The 24520-nt window shown below is 41.0% G+C and overlaps 1 protein-coding gene across 7 annotated transcripts in view; it reads left to right on the top strand.

Moving 5' to 3' along the window:
• The window catches only part of DLGAP2 (DLG associated protein 2), a 445650-nt gene that overhangs the window by 28595 nt on the left and 392535 nt on the right, over positions 1-24520 (top strand). The window contains exon 1 of one of the 7 annotated variants that reach the window (XM_038132402.1): positions 14637-14800. The exons of the other annotated variants lie outside the window; for them this stretch is intronic. Coding sequence (XP_037988330.1) covers positions 14775-14800 — 26 coding nt within the window. The 5' untranslated portion in view covers positions 14637-14774. Of the gene's footprint in view, positions 1-14636; positions 14801-24520 lie in introns of those variants that run through there. 7 annotated transcript variants of the gene reach the window in all.

Here is a 24520-nt window from a genome sequence, read left to right on the forward strand (position 1 = left end):
TCCTCCAGGTGTCAAGACTGAAGCCTAGTCCTGTGTCTGGATGTAAGCTCAGCCTTTAACCTACATTGTGACCAGAATCTAGGTGCCATTCCAGCTCTTACTGAAGTTATTCAGCTTTTAAACAAGTTGTGTGTGTGAAGGCTCCAGCTTCTCAATTTTGCTGTCCTTTAGCTATGTGGGCAGCATTTATCCAGTGAGACAGATAATTAGAGCAAAGAATTTTAAAGCCTCAGCCAATTTACATGTTTATCTGGCTGTCCATTGTCTTATGCTGCCCTGTGCAGGTAAGTCAGTGACTTCTTTTACTGAGGGATCAAGGCAAGTAATTTTAAGAAATTAATTCTTTTTAGTGAACAGTTCCAAACATTTTATGGCATTTCTCAGTGATTTTGCCTTCTCCTTCTCTCAGTATCCTCACTGCTTCTTACCTCTGGGTTTGGGTTCCTTTGGAGCTAGTCCAGTTCTGCTCCTTCCTGACTCCTTCCTCCTCTCCAGACCTCTCCCACTTCCTCCACAGTGCCTGTCCCTTCTGAGACCCAGCCTGGGAAACTCCACTTCCCACTTTTATTCCTGGCACAGCTGGGACTGAACTTAGTTCAGATGGTGGTTGTCCATTCAAAAGCTTTTATTTTGTTCCAAATGTCTCTGTTCCCAACCAGCTGACCCAAGAGTGCACTGCGAAGACGATGGCCAAGCAGTCTGCCGACTACACCCATTTGATATCAAAAGCTTTTGGCTACTGCTTGGTGTCCGTGGGACAATTAACTGGAAGTGTTTATTGCACTCTGATAGTCCAACTTATGAAAGCTGTAGTTTGGGCAAGAGTCAACATCCTCCTTGGATAGCAGACCAATGAGTCTGCTGTCACAACACAGATTTGTTTGGTTGGGAAAATGTAGTATTATTTCATTATTGCAACCATCTGATTCAAATAAAAGTGATAACTCATTGCTGTACTTTTGAAATAGTCCATTTTCAATTTTTTGGATTCATAAACACATCAATTTTACAATTTCACTATGGACTGCAGTCCCTTTACTCCATTCCAGGAAGGACTGGTGCTATTTTTTGTAGGTTGTTTTGGGCTGTTTCTTAAAGTCAGCAAGAAACTGGTGCAAGTGGCTTCTTTCACTTGCCACTTAAGTCACAACCTAAGGTACAGGAGGACAAGCTTCAACTGATCTAGATGTTATAAAGGCAATTTCCCAGCAAACTGGCACTGCACTGCAGTGCTTAAAATCCCTTTCAGCAACAATGTGAAAGTCTCAAGGGTGCCATTGCATTGCAAAAATGCTGGTAGAAGGATAAAGTTCCGTGGTGGTTTTTTTCTCTCTTTGTTCCTTGCAGCTTCTGGTAGCTTGTGGAAGTTAATAGGCTGGAATTGAGAGTATTGCTCCTAATTCTGTTGATACAGAGAGACGTGTCCTTTCTTTCCCAAATCTCTTTGAAGAAATAAGAAAGGCAGAAAAACCCCACACTTCAGTGGGTTGGCTAGATTCAAATACCAGCCACTGTTGGCCTTTCATTGGTGTTCAGCAGCCTTTGCAAGATTGTTTTGGGAGCCCCTCCAACACACAAATTTGCAATCTGCTGATACATATGCCGTGGAGTTGAAAATGTTTTTCGTTTATCAAGAACCTTTCAGAGCATCCTTATGCTTCCTGCACTGATTCAGGCTTTTGTCAGAGTTACCCATTACATTTCATCAGTCTTCAGCAGCTGAGATGAAGCATTGCTACTGCTAGACACCAAATTCATTCTACAGATGAGCTTGCTGCATGGAGATATGAAATATTTTACTACTTTCATAATTAGTGTAAAAATTACTGTAAAAAAACTTGTCATTATATCTAACCCATACGGAAATGTAAATCCAAGGTTATGCTACTACTCATCTACTTGGACTTCAGTGTTACTAAAACGTTGTCTTAAATGAAGCATTTCCAAACCATACCAGGGGCATGGCCTCCTTAGGGTCCAGAAGAAAAAAACTCTATGGTGGTTATTAAACCCCCAGCTGCTTTAAAAGTTGGTCTCATTTTTTTCTCAGACAAGAAAAATAAGATAGTGTGAAGAAGTTTGTAATTCAAAACCCTCTTCCTCATCTTCACTTTTCTTTCATTGCAAATGGGAACCATCTTTGTAGCTTTTTAGAGAGTGTGTTAGAATTGTGGTGGTTTTGTGGTGGAGACCATGCCCATTGCAGGCAGAAATCTACACAAGAAAAGGTTGCTCTTTCTCCCTTTCTCCTATTTTTCTTAGAAGATTTGCATTCATTTGCTTTCCTGAATAAATGGTCCTAGATATGACTTAGCAGTTACTCTGTATCAGTAATATGTAATTAAAGTTTTCCATTGAATGTTTTACATATGAATTAAACAATACTAACAAAGCCTTACAAAGTACTATCAAATACATTAATACTGAACTCTAAACTAAAGAGACATTTTAAAGTTTTGGTCCAGACCCAAAAGGTGCTGAAACAACAAATACAAGTTTATAGCTACAAGGATGAGCATCTTCCCTGATGCAAAGGGATCTTTCACAATGAAAGAAAATAGTCGCCAAAAATATGTTGAACATTTGTGAAATTCAAATAAGCAAGGAAAGCCTAAGGTTGTAAATTCTTATATTCTCTTAAGTATCTCATCTACAGAAAAGATGATATATGAAAAGACTAATTCTATTAATGGAAAGGCAAGGTTGCAATGACCTGATATTGTAAAAATACATTGTACTTGCTTTATTATTATTAATTTTTACATTGTTATGGAAGTATCCTCTGCTGTAAATTTGTTGTAAAGAAGCATTTTCAGTCAAAAAATGGTGGCTGTCCAGCATTCCCATCTGCAGCAGTGTTGCAAGTTCATGGGATCTCAACTGTGAGCAATAAAAATGTGCCTTAAAGTTTCCAAGATGCTTACTAGCTCTTTTTCTAAGCTTTTCATCAATAAATCAATTGAGGTGTAAGATGGTTACTTGAGCAAATAAGGAGGTAATGACTCAGTTTCACTGTATTCCTAAGAAAAAGATTTTTTTTCAATAATTAGCAGTTTATAGCCAATGTGTTTCTCACACCAGCATACTATCTCTTTCCAGTTTGGACAACTTTTGCTACCTAATATTTCTTTGGCCCTTGGTACACATAGTGCTCTGTAAACAGAATTAGAAATTATGTTCTGCCTTCCCTATTTGCAGTGAGGGCCCCTTTCAGCACCTTTACCTGTTACCGCAAGTTATCAAATGGACAGAAGACTTTAGTTCACAAAGGCAAACATCACTGTTCCCTATTTACACTTGTCCTTTCTGACACACATTACCAAAAAAAAACCAGAAAGACCCTTTGATTTGTAGTTGCACTTCTGCTTGAGCCAAAGTCCAAAGTAATGCCCAAATTACTCTCTGGTTTGAAAACAAGGCTCCAGACAGCCATGTAAAAAAAATAGCTTAAAAATATCCGTAATCTTTACATTAAATCTGATGGTGGTAAAACCCCGTTTAAGGATGAGATGCTTTGCATTCTCTTTTATCGCCTGTATTTTCAACTTCAAAATTTCTCATGCTTTGTGTTTAAAAGAAAAGTAAGCAATTAAGTAATGTATTAGCTTAAAGTAACATAAAACCATCAAATTAGTGCATGTTTTACGGTTTAGTTCTTAAATGCATTGGTTGTATTTGAGTAACTACATATTCTTTAAAGAAAACTTTAAACAAATGACCCTTTAAAATTACATCTATATTTTTCTGAATCAGCAGGGGGTTCAGAATCAAGCAAAGAATGTACACAGGACTGAATGCTCTCTTTGATTCATAGGTTTGTTCAAAAGCTTTGATTTAAAAACTCTGCGGAGACATTCACTGAAATCTTGGCAGGTGTAAAGAATAAGAAAGTTCAGGATGAAGAACTGGCCATGCAAATGTCTATGAGAAGTCATTCTTTATAATCTTGTTGAATTTTCCTAGTTTTTGACCCAAATATAAATAAGTTGAAGTCAAGGTAAAACTGGCTGGATTCTCTGTTACAGGAAGGAACTGTGTGCTACTCAGATAAAATAAATTAGCACACTCACTTTAAGGCATTTTTGCCAACGAAGTATTGAGAGACTTCAGGGAAACATCTGTGAAAGACGTGTGCACTCGCATCCCCAGCACTGCTGTGCCTCTTTTTTGGTCCTGTCTTATAGTGGATATTTTTGCCCCCGACGAGGGGGAGAGAATGACGAGGATTCTATCTTATCAGAAGGTTAATTAATTACTTTATTATATTATATTATTTTATATTATATTATACTCTGTTATATTATATCTAAACTAAATCTGCTAAGCACTTAACTCTGCACATAACTTTACAGAATTTCATGACTGTCAGCTGACAGTCCCAACACACACACACGTTTGTCCCTGATAGGTTAAGGAAATCAAATACTTTACTTTGGGTAAATAATCTCCATATTGCATTCTACTTTTGCACAAACACAGGCACAACAAATGAGATAAGAATTGTTTTTTCTTTCTCTGAGGTTCAAAGAATGCGAATCTCAGAATATCCTTGGGAAGCCGTGCCTTGCTTTTCTCTGTGAAGAGAAATGTGGCTACACTGTCTCCCAAAAGTAGAGTCCCCACTCCTGAGAAGAGGCCCATAGAAACTTTACACATATACCTGGGGTGAGAGAATAACATTTCAGAACTGGATGCTAAGTAGCATGGTGAACCAAACAGCTCTTCAAGTACCTCAGTGTGAAGCCACGTAGAACTAGCCAAAGGGGATGCTCAGTGTCCTAAATAGATGTGACCTACATTTCAGACCTTCGCAAGATTTAGATACATATGGCAGGGACCTCCCTTTGCTCTGGATTCGAAATATAAACTTCTCATATGCTATGATTACACCTTTTCTCTCTTTATTTTATTCTGAAGTTTTATTTTGAAGCAAAACCATCATCCTGCTGTGTTATTTGGTCCTGTTCTGAATACTGAAGCACTCACAAAAGGCATCATCTTATCATTATTTTTCCCTCATATTGAAATTGGTGATTGGTCTCAGCTACTTCCTGTGCTGAGCATCAGGATGAGTGGGGAAGCCCCACAAAATAAATCCAATTTAAGTAAACTAACCCAGTTAATGCAATCCTATCAAAATAAATCAAATTTATAATTTTAAGCAATAAATAATTATATAAAATAATATAAATAAGAGCAATAAATAATTATATAAAATAATATAAATAAGAGCATTAAAAATTTAGCAGGGAATTACACTAGTTTTGCTAACATTGCTCCTTGTGCTCCGAGCATGTCTCCAGCAGAGACGGGTAGGGACAGAGGTGAAAAAAAAGGCTTCCACAGGTGGGAGACATTCCTGCCAGTACATGGGGAGCAGGAAAAGCTTATTGTTCTGCACTCCCCTTTCTGAGGGAGAAAGCAGAAAAAGCAGGGTTGGCTGTGGTTTGAATTGCAGCTGCCTGAGGCTGGGTTTTCTCACTCCTTTGCACAGAAACAGTCTGAGGAGAGTGTGAAATGCTGCCTTTGAGACAAGAGGAGGGATGAGATGCTGCAACCCAGGGGCAGCCAGGTGCTAAATGAGCCTCTGACCTCCTCTCCACCACCCTTTCAGCCTGTCAGCCCCACTTTCTCTACTACTTAGGTGCATTTTCTGCAGTGTTTTGGACTAAAATCTGGTATTTCAGCCCAGCAGAGAAGTCATGCAGTATCTGGGGGGAAGGGGGTTTAGGTGATGGACTAGTTGCTGCCACCTGACAGAGGGGAGACACCCACCCTGTTCTCAAGTTCGTGGGTCTTTGCACTTGGGACAGACTGTGCTCACCTGGATTGTCCTCCAGGTTCAAAGCTGTAGTTTCTGTACTTCTGTGCCCACATTGGGCTTCTTTCCCCATTGCTAGGAGACATGGCTCTGTGGGCAGCACATTTGGTTAATGCTGCTTTTATGATTTTCTACCCTTTGGGGTACAACATTGCTATTAGACATCAAATCCTTTGATATGTGTGTTTGATTTTTGTCACTTTGAGGCAAAATTCTGAGAAAGCTGAATTGTCTGTTTATCCTTTAATCCTGATAGCTCAGGTAAGCTGATGCCTTTTCTCTGTGAACCAACAGAGCAAAGCAGTGGGGAAATACACATTAATCAAGAATGTAGACCACCCTGGATAGATTAAAGTGGTGTTGAATTCTCCAACATCATACAAGCTGAGCTAGTATCTACCCTGTTTATTAGGCTGAGAGAAGATCAGCTGCAATTCAGTGTTGAGCACTGACAGGCAACTCTTAACTACCATTTCATTTCCAAGGGGTATGAAAGAAAGTATTTTACTGATTTCGGAATAGGAATTAACTTGTTTTGATTTGATTTAATTTCATTTTGCTAAAGTAAAAGAGCCATATTTCTACTGTAAATCAAACTAAAGAGCTTGTCTGGGATTTAAATGCCTACATATCTAACATGAGTGGTTTTGGCTGTGTTTTTGGCAGTGGCTACGCTGCTGTGTGCTGCTCTTAAGAGTAGAACAAGGCTATCGTTGCACATCCAGAGTTCTTGCCTGAAACCTGCTCTGGGGCGGTATTTTGGGAGGAATGAACATATGAACATAAATGCACATTTATTGAAAGATATTATATACATAAATAAATAAATAAATAAATAAATAAATAAATGTATAATAAACCCCCCTACCCCTCAGGGTGCCCTTGCCTCAAGAGTGACTGGTTCCTGATCTTCCATGGCTGTATTTGTCTTTGGGGTTGTGTGGTTGAGAAGATAACTCAGACTACTTTCTTACATGAGTTTCTGAGTTTTTCTGTATGTTCCTAAAGAGTGCTCAACTTATACTTGAACATCAACCAGACCTCATGGTACTGATCCTCCTGCCAGCACTGTGTGCAGAGGGAATGGTATCCCAGCAAAATCAAGGCAGAGAAGACTGAGGTGGGCTTCAGACTTGCTCGGATACCGATGACAATTCAGTAGTGGTGTGCCCTGAGTTTAGCTCTGCACTGCATTTGGAGCACTCTGAGGTGCTCTCAGTAAATGGAAGTACAGATTTACAAGGCAGTTCTGTCCTTTGGGTAGCTCTTTCTACAAAGAATATATGTAATGAGCTAAATCTTTTGAGAAGTTCTGTCCTTTGGGTAGCTCTTTCTACAAAGAATATATGTAATGAGCTAAATCTTTTGAGAACTGTAGGCAGGAGACAGATGTAAAAATCTAAAAAAAATTAAAGAGTTTCTGTTGGAAAGGCTCCACTGTTCCTGTAGTGAAGTGGCCCTGTTTACAGGGAGAATTTATTCTCTGGAACCCACATCTTGCCACTACCAAGTGGAATTTCTCTGGGCATTTCTTGAAAGAGACATCTGCAGTTTTTGAAAGAAAAAAAAGTATTTCCTAATGCAGCTCTGGGGTTCATAGATTAGTGCTTCAATCCCTAAAATAAAGTAAGTTCCTTCACACTGTTTTCTCAAAAGTTCTTGAATTCCAGAAAAAAAAATTTAAAAATGAACAAACCAAAACCCCACAAACTACAAAATAATAAAATTCAGCCATTTCCATAGTCTTCAAGTGTTTGCTCTAATATGCTGGCTTATGTGGCACCTACCCTTAGGTATCTCAAATTTCTTTGGACATGGTTTAGGAAGCCTAACTGCTGGATATTCGATGTTTTTGATTTGGACCGTCAGGACCATGACTTGGAGTAGAAGTACTGCATTGCTTAACACTGTGGAATAAAGCCAAAGTGTGAATTCCTTGAATGATGTAAAAATAATAGCAGCTTTTTTCCCAGCTGTCTGTATGATGTAAGGCTTTGCCATGTCCATGGGTCAGCTCTGTGGGGCACACTCATTTGGGGTCACAGCTCTATGGGTCTGATGCATTTCAGATGTCTCAGATTCTCTGTGAATGTACCATATCTGTAGTTTTATCATGTGAGTTTCTGTTTAAGAATTTCCAAGCTGCAGTTAAACATCCTTCCCAAAAGATGCACCTTTAGCCTTTATTTATTTTTATTTCTTGGGTTGTATAGAGGATTCAGCATAGTAATATGTTGCATTTTCTACTCACTTGATTTCTGATTGCCTATATTTCCATGCTGGTTATCCTATATTGCTATGCTGACTTTCCCAAACAAGCTCAGATCTTTCTTTAGTCTGTTCCCACATATGTTTGTCAGGTCAGTAAATAATGTCCATCCTACCTGGTGAATGAATGACTAGATGATTCAATTACATTGTCTCTTTTTCCTGTATTTTGCATGTAAAGAGTAAAGGGACTGTTAATAAACATTCTCAGTCTATGGTGGCAAAATCAAATATATGAAAAAGCTTTTCCATAGTATGGTTGTTAACATGCGGTATGTGTCCTTGTGTTCCTTGTTTCATGCAGCATTTCTATGCTTAATTAAATTAAAAGCTTCTTGGAGTTATGGTCTTATTTTTGATTTATGTGCACATTGCAAGAACTTAAAACCTGTTCCCTTCTCTTTCCCTTTTTATTTGGGGGAAGGGTGCTCTTTTGCATTTTTAGCATACTTCCCCCATTGCTGTTCATTCCTCACTTTAGGGTTACTCCTCCTCTGATGCATGAGGAGGAGAGCCCCAAGTCTGCCCACTGCTGCTGCTCTGTGCGGGTCTCTGCAGGGCTGTGCAAGGCTCAGACATGGGCACAGCTCGGGGCTCAGGAACAGCAGCCTGTGTTTGTGGGTGCAGCTCAGACCCTGCTCTGGGCGCAGGGACAGCAGCCTGTGTTTGTGGAGAAGACAAAGGGCTGACGGGGCACAGTGACATCCAGGACTCTGAGCGGTGCTGTGGTCCATGTGCGATACATGGGCGGGAAGATCATCCCGTGTTCGTTGCTCCCGGGCAGCGGCACAGCCCAAACCTCCCTCACCTCTCCTTCTTCGCCCCCTGCCATTCAGCGACAGCCGGTATAGCCCCACGCCTGTGACCCGCGTCCATCGCTGCCGTGCGCCGTGGAGAACCTCCCGGCCAGGCAGAGGTGCGAGGTCGCGGCCCCCCGGGGACCGATTTGTGCCGGGACGGCGGCCCCTCCCCTGCCCGGGCCGCTCCACAGCCGCCCCAGCGAGCGCCCGCAGCGAGCGCCCCTCAGCGCCGGGCGCGCGGCGGGGGGCGGGGCGGGGCCGGGCCGCCGGAGCGGCGCGGTGCTGCCCCCTGGCGGCGGGAGCGGGCCCGGCACCGCAGCCCCGGCCCGGCCGCTGCGCCTTCCCTTGCCCGGTGTGACCCCGGGCCGGCCGCTGCACCTTCCCTTGCCCGGTGTGACCCGGGCCCGGCCGCTGCACCTTCCCTTGCCCCGGTGTGACCCGGGCCCGGCCGCTGCGCCTTCCCTTGCCCCGGTGTGACCCCGGCCCGGCCGCTGCACCTTCCCTTGCCCGGTGTGACCCGGGCCCGGCCGCTGCACCTTCCCTTGCCCGGTGTGACCCCGGGCCGGCCGCTGCACCTTCCCTTGCCCGGTGTGACCCCGGCCCGGCCGCTGCGCCTTCCCTTGCCCGGTGTGACCCCGGCCGCTGCACCTTCCCTTGCCCGGTGTGACCCCGGCCCGGCCGCTCCACCCCTGGTGGAGGAGAATCGGGAAAGGAAGAGGTAAACCCCGGGATCTGAGATAAGAACAGTTTAATATTTGAAGCAAAATAAAGTATAATAATTATACGGATCATACTGATGATAATATAACAAAAATAGTAATAAAGATAATAATGATAATAATCGTAATGAAAAGGAGAGAGCAGAGTAAAGCCCAAGAGAAAGAAGTGATGGCCAGTGCAATTCCTCATCACCCACTGACTGATGCCCTCCCATACGTGAGCGGGCGTCGGCAGCTCCCAGTTAACTCTCTCCCAGATTCGATCCTGAGGATTATGTTCCTTGCACTGGAATATCGCCTTGGCCAGCTCGGGTCAGCTCGCCTGGCTTTGCCTCCTGCTGGCTTCTTGTGCACCTGCTCACTGGCATGAGCCACTGCAAAGTCCTTGACTCGGGGTAAGCACAGTCAGCAGTCACTAAAACATCAGTGTTGTAGCAACGTTATTCTCAAAAAAGCACTGTACCCGCTACTAGGAAGAAAATTAACTTTATCCCAGCCCAAACTAGGACATCCTAGTAGGAAAATTTTTACCAGGGGATGGGGGTAGGTGGGAAAGGGAGGTGTGTGTTTAGTTATCAACATTTCTTTGAGCTTTTGGGTTTTTTCAAATGGATTGAACAATTCTACAAAATTATAAGTTTCTACTGTAAGTTTGGTTTTGTTTTTTGTTTTTTTTCCCCTGAACTCACATTTCAAGAAATAAAATGAGCCATTTTGAGCTGTAAGTCCATTTTAGGTGTTCATACACTGTCGGGATTTCATTTCGTTTTATTACATTGAAAGAATCAATATGTTACTACAGAAAATGCTTCAACTGAACTAGGTGTAAGGGTTTTATTTTAACTTTTTTTATTTATTTATTTTGCTTAGTACTTGGTTAATGGTGTTGTAAGTAGGAAAGCAGTACCTGAAGTGCAATTTTGGATTATGGTAACTGATGGTGAAGTGGACTAACAGCTAACAACATTAGCTGTAAATAAATTTAAATATCATACACGGTGCACACGGTAGATCTTGTGCAGCTCTATATTTTCCATTTTCTTTGTGTGCCATTTTTTGTTTGTCAATATTTATGTAGTCTCTGTTTATGAACATATAATTATATCTAAAAATGTAGAAGAGAAGTTATCACAGCGTCATTTTCAAATCCTGTTTAAGCCATCTGCTTTCTAGGTGTTGACTTTGTTTTCTGCTTACATATAGTAACCATACAATGGTGAAAAATTAATAGCAAAAGTGAAAATGTGATGCATGCAGTAAAAAAAAAAAAAAAAAAAAAAGCAGTTTAAATTATTTAGCACATATACTTTTAGAATACAATTTGATAACAGAAGTGTTCCTAGAGGAATTAAGGTGGCGAAACAGGAATTTCATGGAAAGAAACTTGAATATACCAAAGGAAATTAATCCAAGCCCTAATTTTCCAGATACATGCTTCAGATTGGGTAACATTTTTTGTTTCCTTTGTATTGTAGATTCAGTAACTTAGAAATACTGCATTAGTTTTAGTATTTGTTTTAATGGCTCTCAGTTCCTGTTCTGCTTTGTAAGTAAACTATTGCCATTAGCATGAGTGGGCTACTTCCCTTTGCAGTGATTTAAAGAATTAAATTACCCGATTAAAATTAAATTTATCTACAGTCTTGCATTCACAGGCTGAGCCTGAGATGTAAATACATCTTCCTTCATTATAAGGAGGAAGATACACGTTATCCCATGTAAAGTAATCCAGTAAGAAATACATTATGAATGATTCATGAAGACCATGACCTTTTCCAAGACCAGCCATTTAAAAATATTTATTTGAGTATAAGGTAGCTGTAATCTTGAAAATCACCTCCTTTATTCCATTGGGTTTTTTTCTAATATTTCTTTTGTAGCCACTCTTGCTGGCCTGAATAAAAATATTATTATTTTCAATGTCCTTTTCTTAGGTGCCTAAACACATAACTACCAGATGTTGTGGTTTCTCTGGAGTACACTAGCTGCAAACAGACAATGACCTCAAAAGTCATGCTTTCAGTTCACTGTTTGTGAATACGTGGCCCCAGTGTACAGAAGCCTTTGAATGGTATTTTGTACTGTTTTATCTTTCAGCTTGTATTTATTTTCAGCATAGGATACTTTACAGCTACAGATCTAGCAACTTACTTGACAAAATATCTGGCACCTGATATGAATGCATGCAGTTATCCTGCTGCCCAGAACTCACTGCTAACTACAAGAGCCACGCAAAGTAAGAAGCCTGTGTGTTTGGAGGCTCAGGGTCCAGTCTATGCTTTGTGAAAGCTTAAGCAGAGCTTAAGTTACTCAAAGGTCTTCCATCCTCACCATGCCCCAAAACCATTTAAGAATCCAAGCCAGTGGTTCTGAACTTTCTCTGTGTGTCACTGCATATCATGGCAGAGCAAGCTTTGGGGAATCTGCCCATGGATATCACCTTTGCTGGGATACTCCTAAGGTTGAGGAAAGGAAATTGATGTGAGGGAAGAGGGGGGTGTAAACTGCTGTAGGAATAACTCCAGCCTCAGAAATAATTAAAAAAAAAAAAAAGATGAAACCCAGGAAAATTTAGTAACGTTGTGTTTCTTTAGAAAGAAAATCACCCAGTGAAACTGGGGACAGGGCCAGTGCATTGTATTTGCTTTTGGCAAACATGATATGGAACCTTTGTATTGTGATCAGATAAATTTACTTTGCAAGAGTAAATTTTTGCTGCAGGGGAAGGGTGTGCACATAACAGATTTAGTGGAATATGTGTTTTCTATTTTAATATATAAATTAGAACTGAGTGCAAAGTGCTGTTTGCACATCAATAATTGCTTTGTGTCCAACTGCCAGCCAGGCTTGACTGCTCAGCAAACACCAAAGAGGGGCTGATTGCTGTCTTCATATCTGCTCTTTGTCCTTGACTACTGCATGCAGTTTTGGCTTGAAAAACGTGTTTTTGCTGCAGAGTAACTGATTGACACAAACCATCCTGAGGTTAAGTCACAGTAGGGAAAAAGCACTATGGGTTTTTCTCAAAAATTGAAGTATCTTGAGGATAAATAACATCTCTGTCGTGGTTGATCTCACATAGTTTATGACATGAAGTAGCTAAAGTGCTTTTTCTTCATCATAGCTTCATGTTATGTAGCTTATATGTTAGTTACCTTCCAGGGGCATATTTCAGCTTTTTCTGACCAGAGGAGTAAAAGCTTCCAGCAAAGCTCCACAAGAGTTGATAACACCGCTGTCATTTGAAGTGGAGCATGGATATATGTCTCATTTTGGTTAGGCAGCTGCACTGTGACAGTCTAAATTTCAGACAAAAGCAAGTTGTTTCCAGGACTGTGGACATGGATGTTATTTATCCTCATGGCCAATAAAGGAACCTTTTCTCTTTGGTGTGTATGGCATAAACTTCAATGATAGATCCCTTTACTTACTTCTGCTGTATTTTAATCAAGCCACACAGAAATTCACCACAGATCCAAACTGTAGAGTGGACTAAACCCATTAGTCATTCATTCCTTTTTAAAAATAATAAATAGCAATCAAGCTTGGAGTTACTCAAATAAAGGCTGCAACTAATATATCACTGATAAAAACCGAGCAGATATTTTTATTTTCCTTAAGCTGCTTTGAAAAGAAATTAGCAGAAGTGGGAAAACAACAGCAAAGGGAAAGAAGGATAGAGAAAGATCTGGAATAACTTCTGAAAGGTTACATAGCCTGGAATGGGTCAGGCTGGGAAAGAAAGAGCTGGGAGAGATCTAAAAGCCACAAGTAATAGGAAAAAAGTGAGCAAGGAAACCTCTTTCTCCTCACATAGAGACAAGGAAACAAGGGAGCATCAGCTCAAATTTGCAGGTGGCAGGTTGGAGAGGTGCAAGGTGAGGGCTCTGCCTTCAGTGAATAGATAAGTTGCAATACCTCTTGCTTCAGGATTCTTCAGGTGCCAAGCAGGAGTTTTAAAGTATTCCAGTGGGTGAATTCAGGGCAGGATCAGTTAACACAAGGGCTCTTAAACACAAATGGCTCATTCCAGATGCTGATGTCTTCTGGCTGCTCTAAAGATGCCTGAGGGTGTCCATAACATCTCCCCAGGGCTGGTGCAGGATAATGTGATGGAGCTGTACATGTCAGACAAGGGAGCTGGAGGCCTGGTGGGGTGCTTTTGGGCACCTGGCACTGGGGGTCATGGGTATCCCAGCAAGGCATGAGGGCTTAGGCAGGTCTAATGAGATGTGATCTTAGCTAGTGTTGTGCTCAGTGGACAGGTAAAATGCTTGTGTTGCTGCAGCATGGGAGGCAGGTAGAGGAGGAGAATGTAAAGAACCTTAAAATGATGCAAGAGCTGCCTTATGATACGTACCAAGCAAAGCCGTTCAGTTTTGTGTCTGAGCACTAAACTAGGAGAAACTGCAGGTTTTGATTTCCAAAATATCTCTTGGGTTGCCAGGGTGTGTAAAATCTTTGAAACATTTTACTTAGGATTCACCAGCTTTGTACACTTAGGGCTGATTGTTTCCATTTTTCGTGGTAATTTCAGCACAATTTTGGGCCTGTTCTAGGGGCTGTCACTGGTGGGTGCAATCAGCTCTGCTGGTGTGCAGCTCACCCTTGCCAGAGCCCTTGGCTTTGCTGTGTCCTGAGAAGCAGCTTCAGGGCACCACGGGGGAATGGGAACCCCATTTTTTTAGCAGTGAGCATGAGGCAAACCAGCACAAGGATCTGACCTCTCTGCCAGCACTGCAGGACACACAGTGCAGGGGTGGGAATGACCTGGGCAAGGCAGGAGACAGTGGCTCTGGTTCTCTGCAGCCTGCTGAAAGCCTTGCATATATTTCATGTTCAGCAGCTGAGGTAAATGTAGTCAAGTTCTGTGAACTGGTCCTGGGGCTGGTCCTTCCATAAGGGACAGAAGCCAAACTTGCTCTCTAAACACCAGCCTTTCCTTCTGAGCTCATATGCCAGGAAATGGGCCCTAATTTACTTCCCAGATCTTAACAAGCAGCACTTTGGCTTGCACAAATGTTCCCAGAGCTGCAGAAGAGCTTTGCTGTGCTCTTTGCTATTCTCTGTCTTTCTGCTGGTTGTGCGGAGGAGAGCATGGATATATTCCATGCCATTACCCTGCATCAAGCATTGTCCTGTGCCCTGGAAGAGTAGAAGTGATGGATGGATGGCACAAAAGAGCAGAGAAGGTAATGCTGCTTCAGACTTGCCTTGCTGTTACTTACCTGTTGCAGTCAGCATGTTTTCTCTTTATGGGGGCCAAATCAGAACTTTCCATTGCAAAACCAGGAATGCATCTGTCTTTGGTGGTTCTTTACAGCCAGTCTTTCTTCTTAGGAGCCTTAAATCTTCTCTTGCAGTTATTACTCTATATTTACTGTGGATTTTGTGTAGTGCTGTCTGATGGCTGCATGGGCTGTGAACTGCCTTGAAGAGCCACACATTTTGACTGCGGCAACATTTTGTGAAACAAAGCTCGTTACAGGCTGTAACTAGAGTCCACTGATAGTGGTACTGTTTTAATGCAGTTGAAATAGATTGAAAGGAGCAACTCCAGTGATACAGGAGTTTAGCTGATTCTTTGTTGATTCTGACTGATGCTTTATAAAGCAATACATTACTTGGATAATGGCCCTGCTTTGCAATCTGTGTCATGCTCCAAATTTTGATAAACTGTCTTGTTATAATCTTCTACATTTTTTAGAAGTAACCACTCCTCTGTAGTATGCCAAACCACAAAACCATTTACACTTTTGTGTGAATGAAAGACAGGATCTTAAACAGATACCAAATACAAAATGCCTGAAAGACCAGAGATTTCAAAAGTCAGTTTCTTTTTAAACACTCAAAATAAGCATAGTGTTTTAAAATATATAGATATACACATATATACACACACACATATATATAAATGTCCATCAAGTTTTAATAGAAAAGTGACTTGCTGATTTTGTCATAAATGATCAGGCTGTATCCTGTACTCAAATAATATAATCTAACTCAAATGTTGTGGTTCCTGGTTGCTTACTTAACAGAATTAGATGGCATGTTTGCAGAGATAGAATCATAGAATTGTTTAAAGACCTTTTAAGATCATTGAGTTCAGCCATTAACTCAACACTGCCAAGTCCATCACTAAACTGTGTCCCTAGAATCTAGCTTTGCCTCATTAAATTCCACCTAGGTAGTCTGAAGCTTTTAGGATTTAGGGTAATTTGGTTGGTCCAAATAGGTACTGCTACTAGACTTTGTAAATGTGTACATATATGTATAAATGTATGTATCCTCTTGCTAGGGTACCTGTTGCAGAATTCACCATTGCTTCTTACTTATTTCTATGCGAGCTGTCTTCCCCTCACCTATTATCCACTCAGTGAATGTATGGTATCATGTGGATTTTGTGCTATTTTCTTAAGCTTCAAATAAGGAAATTAGTTCTGAGTGGGATTTTCCATGGTAGATTTAACTTAGAGTATGAGTAAATATACCTCATAGCCTGTTTTCTTCTGAGTTATGTTTGCTGTATATGCTGAAAGATTTGTAACATACAGTTTGTTATTGGTTCCACTTAGTCTTCCTTTATAGAGTACTGTGCTATACCACACTAGAAGTGCTAGCTAGCTCATGTGCAGAGCAAGGCACAGAAGATAGTAAGACCAGGCTATTTCATCAGAGCCTAGATGAAATCAAGCAAGGAGTATGCTTATCCTGAGCCCTGACTTAGCAAAAACTTTAATGGGCATTTAAAAAAAACAACTCTCCAACAATGATACAAAAACCCCGACTCACTGAGCAAGTCTCATGGGAATCAGAAGGCCCTAGTTCCTTCATTCATTTGCTGAAGGGACACAGCTTTGTCCTAAAAGAGATGTCTCTCAAGGGAAAGGAGAAAAACTGCTATGTCATTTTGGTTCCTGAGGTTGTTGGGTTTGATTTCTGCACTACCCTCTTCCTTCTCCTGTTTAGATTGTAAGCAGCAAACCCCACAAAACATGCTCCAGCTGTGCTCTTCAAAGACAGTTCCTTTCTATTAAAGCTCAGATTGCTCTGTACCTCAAGGATACGTGATAGAAGTAGGAAGTTATTTTGCAGCAGCTGTGATCTCCTGCCTAAATCCTAGAATTTACAAGATATACAATTATTTATCTGTGGGGTTCATTCTGTGAAACTGCTTTCCCACTAGTACTGTGCACAAAGCAAGCATGCTGGAGAGCAGCCCAAATTTCTAGCAATTAAATAACAGCAGCATTCCCAGCTAAATGTAGAGGTATTCAGTTCCCTCTCCTGTCAAAAGGGGCTCAGGCTTCTGTCTTCTAGTTTACCAGAAACTGGTCTGAGTGTCTTAACTCATTCTTTTTGGTGAAGTGCTTTGAAGTTTCTCCTTTTGCAAAAACAATTAAATCTTAATGGGGTAAGATAAAAAAAAAAAAAGTTAAAGCTGGTTGTTGGGGGTATTTCTCTGAGGAATGGATTGCCTGTGTTCTGGATACTTGGTGCTCCATACTCACTGGAATAGTTACATATGCACTACAAGAAGAACTAATTTTTAACTCTCCCATTCTGTGTATTTTTCCTTCTCTGTTAAAAAAAAAAACAAAAAAAAAAACCCAAAAGATAACCCAAGGAAAAAAAACCCAACAATTGCCCATTGAAGATAGAAGAGCTGTAGTAAGAGGAAGCAAGAAGTTAATGAGCATTCACCTCATTGACAGATGCTGGTTACTTGACTCTAGTCAGCTATGGAAACAACTTAAAACCCATTTCCTTACCTCCTGACAGTCTCTGAAATGTTCCAGAGTATTTTGTGAGAAAGAGCATAGGCAGCCATGTATGGAAGAGAATTCCACCTGGGGAAGTCCAGGAGATTGAAAGTGAGTGCCTAAGGGAACTGTGCTTCAGGTCACATTGCTCACTCAATTATTTCCATAGCCAAGGCTATGCCCTTGTTCACCACAATGATCTCAGGATTCTCATTTTATGCAACTGTTTTCATGAGAAGATGCATTCCTCATTCCCTAGTGGAGTTTTTGTGATTACAGTAGGTAATCAGAGGAGAAAGAGAGGACTGTTGAGTCTAGCAGCACCTGGGCCCATAAATGTGTCCCATTTTGCCTCCTTACCTGTCAGTGAAACATACAGAGCTCTATAATATGTGGCTATATAATATCACAGTTATGCAAAATATAGAGTTGCTTATTAGAGAAATTATTCTAAACATGCCTGATCCATGTTCACTGAGGGACACTAGAGCAGAGAGGCAGCAAGCATGCCACAAGCATGGTGGGGCTCTGACAAGGAATCTGGAAGCCAAAGAAGGGAAGAGAGAAGAGAAAACATCTCTTGTTATCCACAGGGCTGGCAGCAAGCGGCTGGGCTTGAACACATTGGCCTTTGGTAGTGCCTTTCTAATGTCCATGATCAAAGCTGTAAACAATAATCATCTGGCTCTTCAACTTGGACAATGGCATTTCAGTCTAGACTTTATAAGAAGATGTGTGGTTTTTATGAATTTCAGTCTCTGCCAGATTCTTTTGCATTAATCATCTATTTTGCATCTTGCAGGGCTTGCTGGGAACATGTCTCTTCTCATCAGATACTCCCACATCAAGTAGACTTGGGAGTACCATCATTCTATACTGTTTGTTAAAATTTATGCTCTTCTGGTCATTGCTTACGTGCTAGACTTTACTTGGCGCATATTTTCCCCACAAAATACCATCACTGAGTAAATAGTAATTGTTTAGGAATTCAGGTTTATTTTTAAGTAAGCACAGTTCATAAAGGTGATTTGACCTCTCTCTCATTCCTGCCTAAGATTTCACATTTTCATCTGTGCATACATCACTCAGCTGTTCTGTCAATAGACTAAGTAGACTAAGTGATTATGGTTGTTATTCCATTTTTTTTTCTGATAACAGCTCCTTTTAAAAGTAAAACCCTGGACACACGGAATGAAAGGTGCTAACTATACCTTTTGTTGTCCATGCTCTCAAAGCAAAGTTTTTATCCAGTTAGGAACTTAGCTATTAGAACTTTACTCATTGCCTTCTGCCCTGCTGCATGGAGGCTCACTGTCCCACTGGCTTGCAGATCTCCTTCCATTCCCATCTCCTCTAAGAGATGTCATGAGAATGACTTAATGAGAATTGATCTGTTCAGAAGGAATGAATGAAATGTTTTATACTGTCTTGTTAGTGATGTCTGTTGAGAACACTCTTAAAACAGAATGTGATGACAGCTCGGATAGTCAAGAAAAAGCTCAAATTCAACTGCTTGAAATGCCTCAAGCATTAAAAAAAAAAAAAAAACCAACAAAAAAACCAAAACAAAACAAGGAGTTTCTGAAATAATCTTTTTGGAAATGAAAATGAACTTTTCCCTTTGAAAATGAGCTAAGTATTGTAAACTCTGCAAATTTTCCAGCAAATTCTGCTGTACTTTTGTGAGTTCTGTCAAAACTTGGCAAATGAAGATAACCTGAAGTATGATATATTATTTTTAGCTTTTACAAAAATAGATTGCTTGAAATTTGGAATGCCATGTTAACAAAATAGTCTTTAACTTTATGGAAACACTTTGATGGAATACAGAAACGAGTTATTTCCTTATTTTAGTTCATAATGGAGATAAATTAAGAACCTAATTAAAGTGTGGTTAACTTGGCCACAATTTGGGAGTTTTTGAGGAACAAAGCCTTTTTTCACTTATTTAAAAAACTGACATAAAATATAGGAGGTTATTGTAAACAGAAGTGCTCTGAGGTAATGAATTAAACCAAACTAGTCTTAATTTGTTCCTTTATTTTAATTGTATTTCAAAAGGCATATTCTACCTCAAGCAGAGATGGTCTTTACAATTTTATACTCTCTGAGAATGCAGAAAAAAACATAAATTGGAATTTGTACAGTGAACTGTCAGTAAAATTTAGCTTTGTTCAGAGATCTGGAATAAGAATTATGCTATATGTAAGTCACATTAAGGCCTCTGTGGAGGATGAGATTGTACAACTCTAAGATAATACATAATTGATTTTATCTTGGAAGTGTATGCTATTGCTCTTCTTTGTATCAGATGAATGAATCTGACAGACAAAATACTGCATTTAAAACACAAAAGACAATCATTATCCTTTGATTTCCTCCCTGTCCTTATGATACAATCTGAGCTCTTTCTCCTTATTTTCTCCTACCAGAGCTCAAGTTAGGTTGCCTCATTTTCTCTCATTGAATTGATGATTATTTAGAGGGTATAGTAGCAATTGTATTACCATCAGCATTTCACCTTGAGAAACCCATCTGGAAGTGTGCATGTTCTGCAGCAATTTCTTGGATCTCTTTGCATAATAATTACACTAATTATGATTGTATTCAGAAGAAAATGGCAAAATGGTAATAAAGGTGTGCATTCCCTGTTGAGGAGAAGTGCACAGGAGCAGCAACAATGGGCACAGCAACCTTGACTCTTCAGGGCACTTGCTGTTTCTTCAGCCCAGCTCTCCCTTTTGGTAAGATGGCTGAGCACTGCTTGTTATCTTGGCAAAAGGAAGACAGTTCTCTGTGAAAGCCGTGACCCTGCCTTGGATGATGGAAGTCTTCCAAGCTTTTCCAGGTTGTCAGTTCTGAGTAATCCCCCCTACAAAAGCTCTGGAGGAAATAGCTGAGGCTGCTTCAGAGCCACTAGTGTGAATTCTGCAGAGCTAAGAAGACTTCAAAAACTTCAGAAAGTGCTATGATATAGTTCAAATGTCAAGGGTAGAAAATGGGACCTAGAACACATACACAGCCCCCTCTTACAGGAATATGGATTCCACTGTAATACTGGAACAGTTACCCTGGAAGACTCAACAGAAAGGATAGGTTAACAAACATAAATAATACCAGTCAATATGGTTTGATGGCAAGGAAGACTTGTCAAATAAATCCGTTAGGTTTCTTTGACAGGACTATAGATTGGTTGATGGAAATGACTGTGTGGATACAGAAGCAATTTCATTTCTCTGAAGTATTTGGCTTGGTATCACAGGATATTTTGATTAAAACCTACAACTGCGTTAGGAGGAATAAACAACTGTCTCATTTTCAGGTTTGACTATGTCTTTTCCTGGGGGGGATCTGCAGAGACTGGTTATTGATTGAAAGCTGCTCAGTACTTTGGCAGTGGTCTAAATGAAAATATGGTTGGTAAAGTGTGCAGAAGGCACATAGATGCTACAAAATTATGTAGATTCTTCTCTAAATAGTTTCTGTTCATTATTTTGCTTTGTTAATTCAAGTGCAATATAATAAATTGAGAATGAAGATTGAAGGCATGCGAGCGAGTAGTATGAGGCAGAAGCTGAGATAAAGCTTTGTCCCTGGCAGGGTGGCAGTCCGAGTGCTGCAGGGTGCTGGTGGCAGTCCCAGCAGACGTGGAGGTGCTTGGGGGGGTCCTGGGGAGCAAACCACAGCAGCTGAGGCACCGAGCTCTGTGAAGGGCATGCCAGCAGGGGTGTCTGTTCCTGGGGAAGGGAAGGTGGGGAGGTCCCCAGACCACTGAACACAAATCTAGAGCACAGTAAAAGGATCTTCTGACAGGAGCATGCTTTTCTACCTTGCAGGCAAAACCACAACAAGAACCTGTGGCTGAAAATTAAGTTAAATTAGCATCAGTTTTGGTGAGGGACTCGGAGATTTAGCCTCATCTCTCTATGTAAAGCTTGAAATATGAACATCAGCCTAGGTAGAAGTGGATGATACTGCAGGATGAAGCAGATAATAAGCCTGAGGTCAGGCACCACATTTGCTACTCCTTGCTTCCCTCTCAGTACCTGTGACTTTTACAGCAATTACAGGGTTTTCATTCTGAATGTGTGTTTTATCTCTCCAAACATGTCTTTTCAGGTGAGGTGTATGTCATTTCTCAGAGTGACAGTGCTATTACTGTGCCTTCCAACTTAGGGAGAATTTTAAAATAGGAGTAAACTGGGCCACTTGTCTTAATAAGATAATAGGAAGTCTAGTCCAAAGTCTCTTGAAATCACTGGTGATTTATTTCTCTTTCAAAGGTTTCAGAAGAACCCAGAAAAATATGGAACAGAGTATGCTCAAGTCTACTGACTAAAACAAGATGTATACTATTATATGCATTTGAGATGCAGCATGTGAAAGCATACTGTAAATTTCTAGTAGCACACTTTCAAATGTAAATATTCATAGGAATGCTTTTAAAAACAGCAATGATACTTGACAGTGAAGGCTGAGAACAAATTTTTTTAAAAATCCACATTCACATGTTTATGAATAGGCTAGATATATATGCGTAAATATGCTCATAAATATTATAATAAAAATCTTTCATGCCTATTATCATACAATATAAAAGAAGCAAAATGCAAAACTGACTGGTGAGTAACTGTAGAATTTAAGCCAGCAGAAAGAAACAATTTGTTTTCAAAATTCAGAATATATATAAGTCCTAGATAAGGTGTATATTTGGAAAATAGAGTCAAGCTCACTGTGGTGCAATAATTTTCAATTTTTTAAGCCACAGAGTACACTGCTGTGGATCCTGTGTAGTCAGCCTTTGCAGTCAAAGAGAGAACAGGCTTTCAGAGATGGCTCATCTGTCTGCCGTAGAAACCCATCTGTATGTCTCTCTCAGGGTGCCTGCTTCTCTCTGTTGCCTATGGAGAGCATGAATATGAGTCATGTGAATCCCATCCGCTGTATGAACAGCACCTTCATGGCTGTGGTGGTTTGGCTTTTTGGTACTCCCAGCCTCTCTGGCAGCTCTCTGTGGCATTGGGGGTCCCTGTCTGACTGATGGGCTCCTGCCCACAGCCCTCTCTGGTCCCCAGGCTCACTGCTGCTGTGTGACGAGCTCACCATTGCAGTCCTTGGCCCAGAGCTGCTGCCTGCAGCCATGCTGGTTGTCTGCCTGTTTCCTTGGGGCCACAGTCACTCGCTTCTAAACAGTCTGTTAATTGTGCATCAGGGATCTAACAGCATCATCTTCAGTGGGGGAATTGTGGGTTATATCCTGGCAGTTCTCAGAGATCAAATGTACCCAAGCAGTTCTGTGAGACAGCTGCCTCTTTTTCCTTTCTCTACCAAAAATCACAGATCTGTTGGAGGCTAACAGGCCTTCCACAAAGGACTCTACTTACAGAGACTTCAGTGGTCATCTGAGAGGCTGCAGAGCAAGCAGAGATGTGAGCATAGAAAGTGAAATGAGGTGGACGTGCTGGTGGATATGAGACAGCTTTTTGTTGGGTTTCATGCAGGCTGAAATGCAAGAATTCATGTTCAGGCATAAAGCACTGCCAATTTTTGGATCTCGTTGTCATTATGCATCCACATTTTACACTTTTTCAGTGAAGAAATAAATTGTTCAGATAGAGATACACAGCTGCAATGAGCTAATGAAGAGCAGAGCAGTTCCCTGAGATAAAGGAGTTTCAGGTAGGGTTTCAGTGCACTACTGGGAGCCTCCTCTCTGCAAGATGACTCCAGAGCTCAGTGCATCAGGCATTGCTGTTCGACTGCAGTTACTCTAGTGGAGGCATCCTGCTCTCCTTATCTCTTCTCATAACCATCTCTCTAGAGCTGAGCAGATCTTGATCTTCCAGAACTCCCTGATTTATGTCCAAACCCTTGGCCTTGTCCAAAGGCCTTGGTTGCTGTGGCCTTTTAGCAGCACTCGAAGACTCCTGTGGATATAGAGGTCTCTCTGGAGGGCTGAGCTCAGGGGTGCTGTTCCTTTTTCCCTCCAGAGCTGTGTCAAGACTCTGTCTCATAACAGCTTGTGCACAATCCCTTTGCATTTCCCCCATGCTGCCATTTAATTCTGCAGAGGCTGTGACAGTTTCAATCAGGGACAGGCAGGCTTCTGGCAAAGCCTTTAATACACGAATCAGACTTTATTCTTAGGGAAAATAGAAGAGAGAAGCACATGCAAACTGCCCCTCATATATCAGTATCTCCTTTCCTTGAAGCAAGACAAACAATTCAAGGTTGCAATAAAAACCATAAACAAGAGTATGAGCTTGCAAAGTGTTCATGAAATAGAATAGGAATGTTTGAGTTCCCCGAGGCAGATCCCCAAACTGTCATATTTAATGTCTATTATTAGATCAGTATGTTAGTTTACAAGCATCTACGGAGAGGTGAGCTGGGTGGAATAATATCATGTCTTCTAAACACATATCAAATAGTGTGGATAGTAAGAACACATAGAATGCACAGGTTGTGCTCTACAAAGTCTATATATTCAGGCAGAATAATCAAAATGTATTTCACTGTAATTTTTATATGTTTTGCACTATTATTATTTTTTTCAATTAAATAAATGCATTGAAATGTTCTGGGTATTAAAAACTTGCCTCAAAAATACACAAGGTTCTTTTGTCAGTTTATTGTCAGTATATTGCATGGTGAGTTGCTCTTTTCCAGCCTTTTTAGCAACTTTTGTCCACTTCATGTACATTTCATAGAATAAAGAATCATGGAATATGCTGAGTTGGAAGGGATCTATTAGGGTATTTGCGTCTAAATCCAAGCCCTGCACCGGACACTCCAAGAGTCACACTGTGTGCTGTTTCTGAGTCTTGTCCAAATGCTTTTTGAACTCTGTCAGTCTTGGTGCTGTGACCACTTCCCTGGGGAGCCTGTTCCAGTGCGCAAACACCCTCTGGGTGTGAAACATCTCCCTGATATTCTGCCTAAACCTCCCAACCTCCCCTGACTCAGCTTCATGCTGTTTCCTTGGTTCCTGTCACCAGTGACCACAGGGAAGAGAGCAGGGTCTGCCCCTCCTCTTCTCTCACAAGAAACTTGTATCTCCAGTGAGGTCTCCCCTTGGTCTCCTCTTCTCCAGGCTGAACAGACCAAGTGACTTCAGCAGCTCCTCATACAGGTTCTACTCAAGACGCT

Source organism: Motacilla alba, chromosome 3, assembly GCF_015832195.1.
Source record: "Motacilla alba alba isolate MOTALB_02 chromosome 3, Motacilla_alba_V1.0_pri, whole genome shotgun sequence".
Lineage (NCBI taxonomy): Eukaryota > Metazoa > Chordata > Aves > Passeriformes > Motacillidae > Motacilla > Motacilla alba.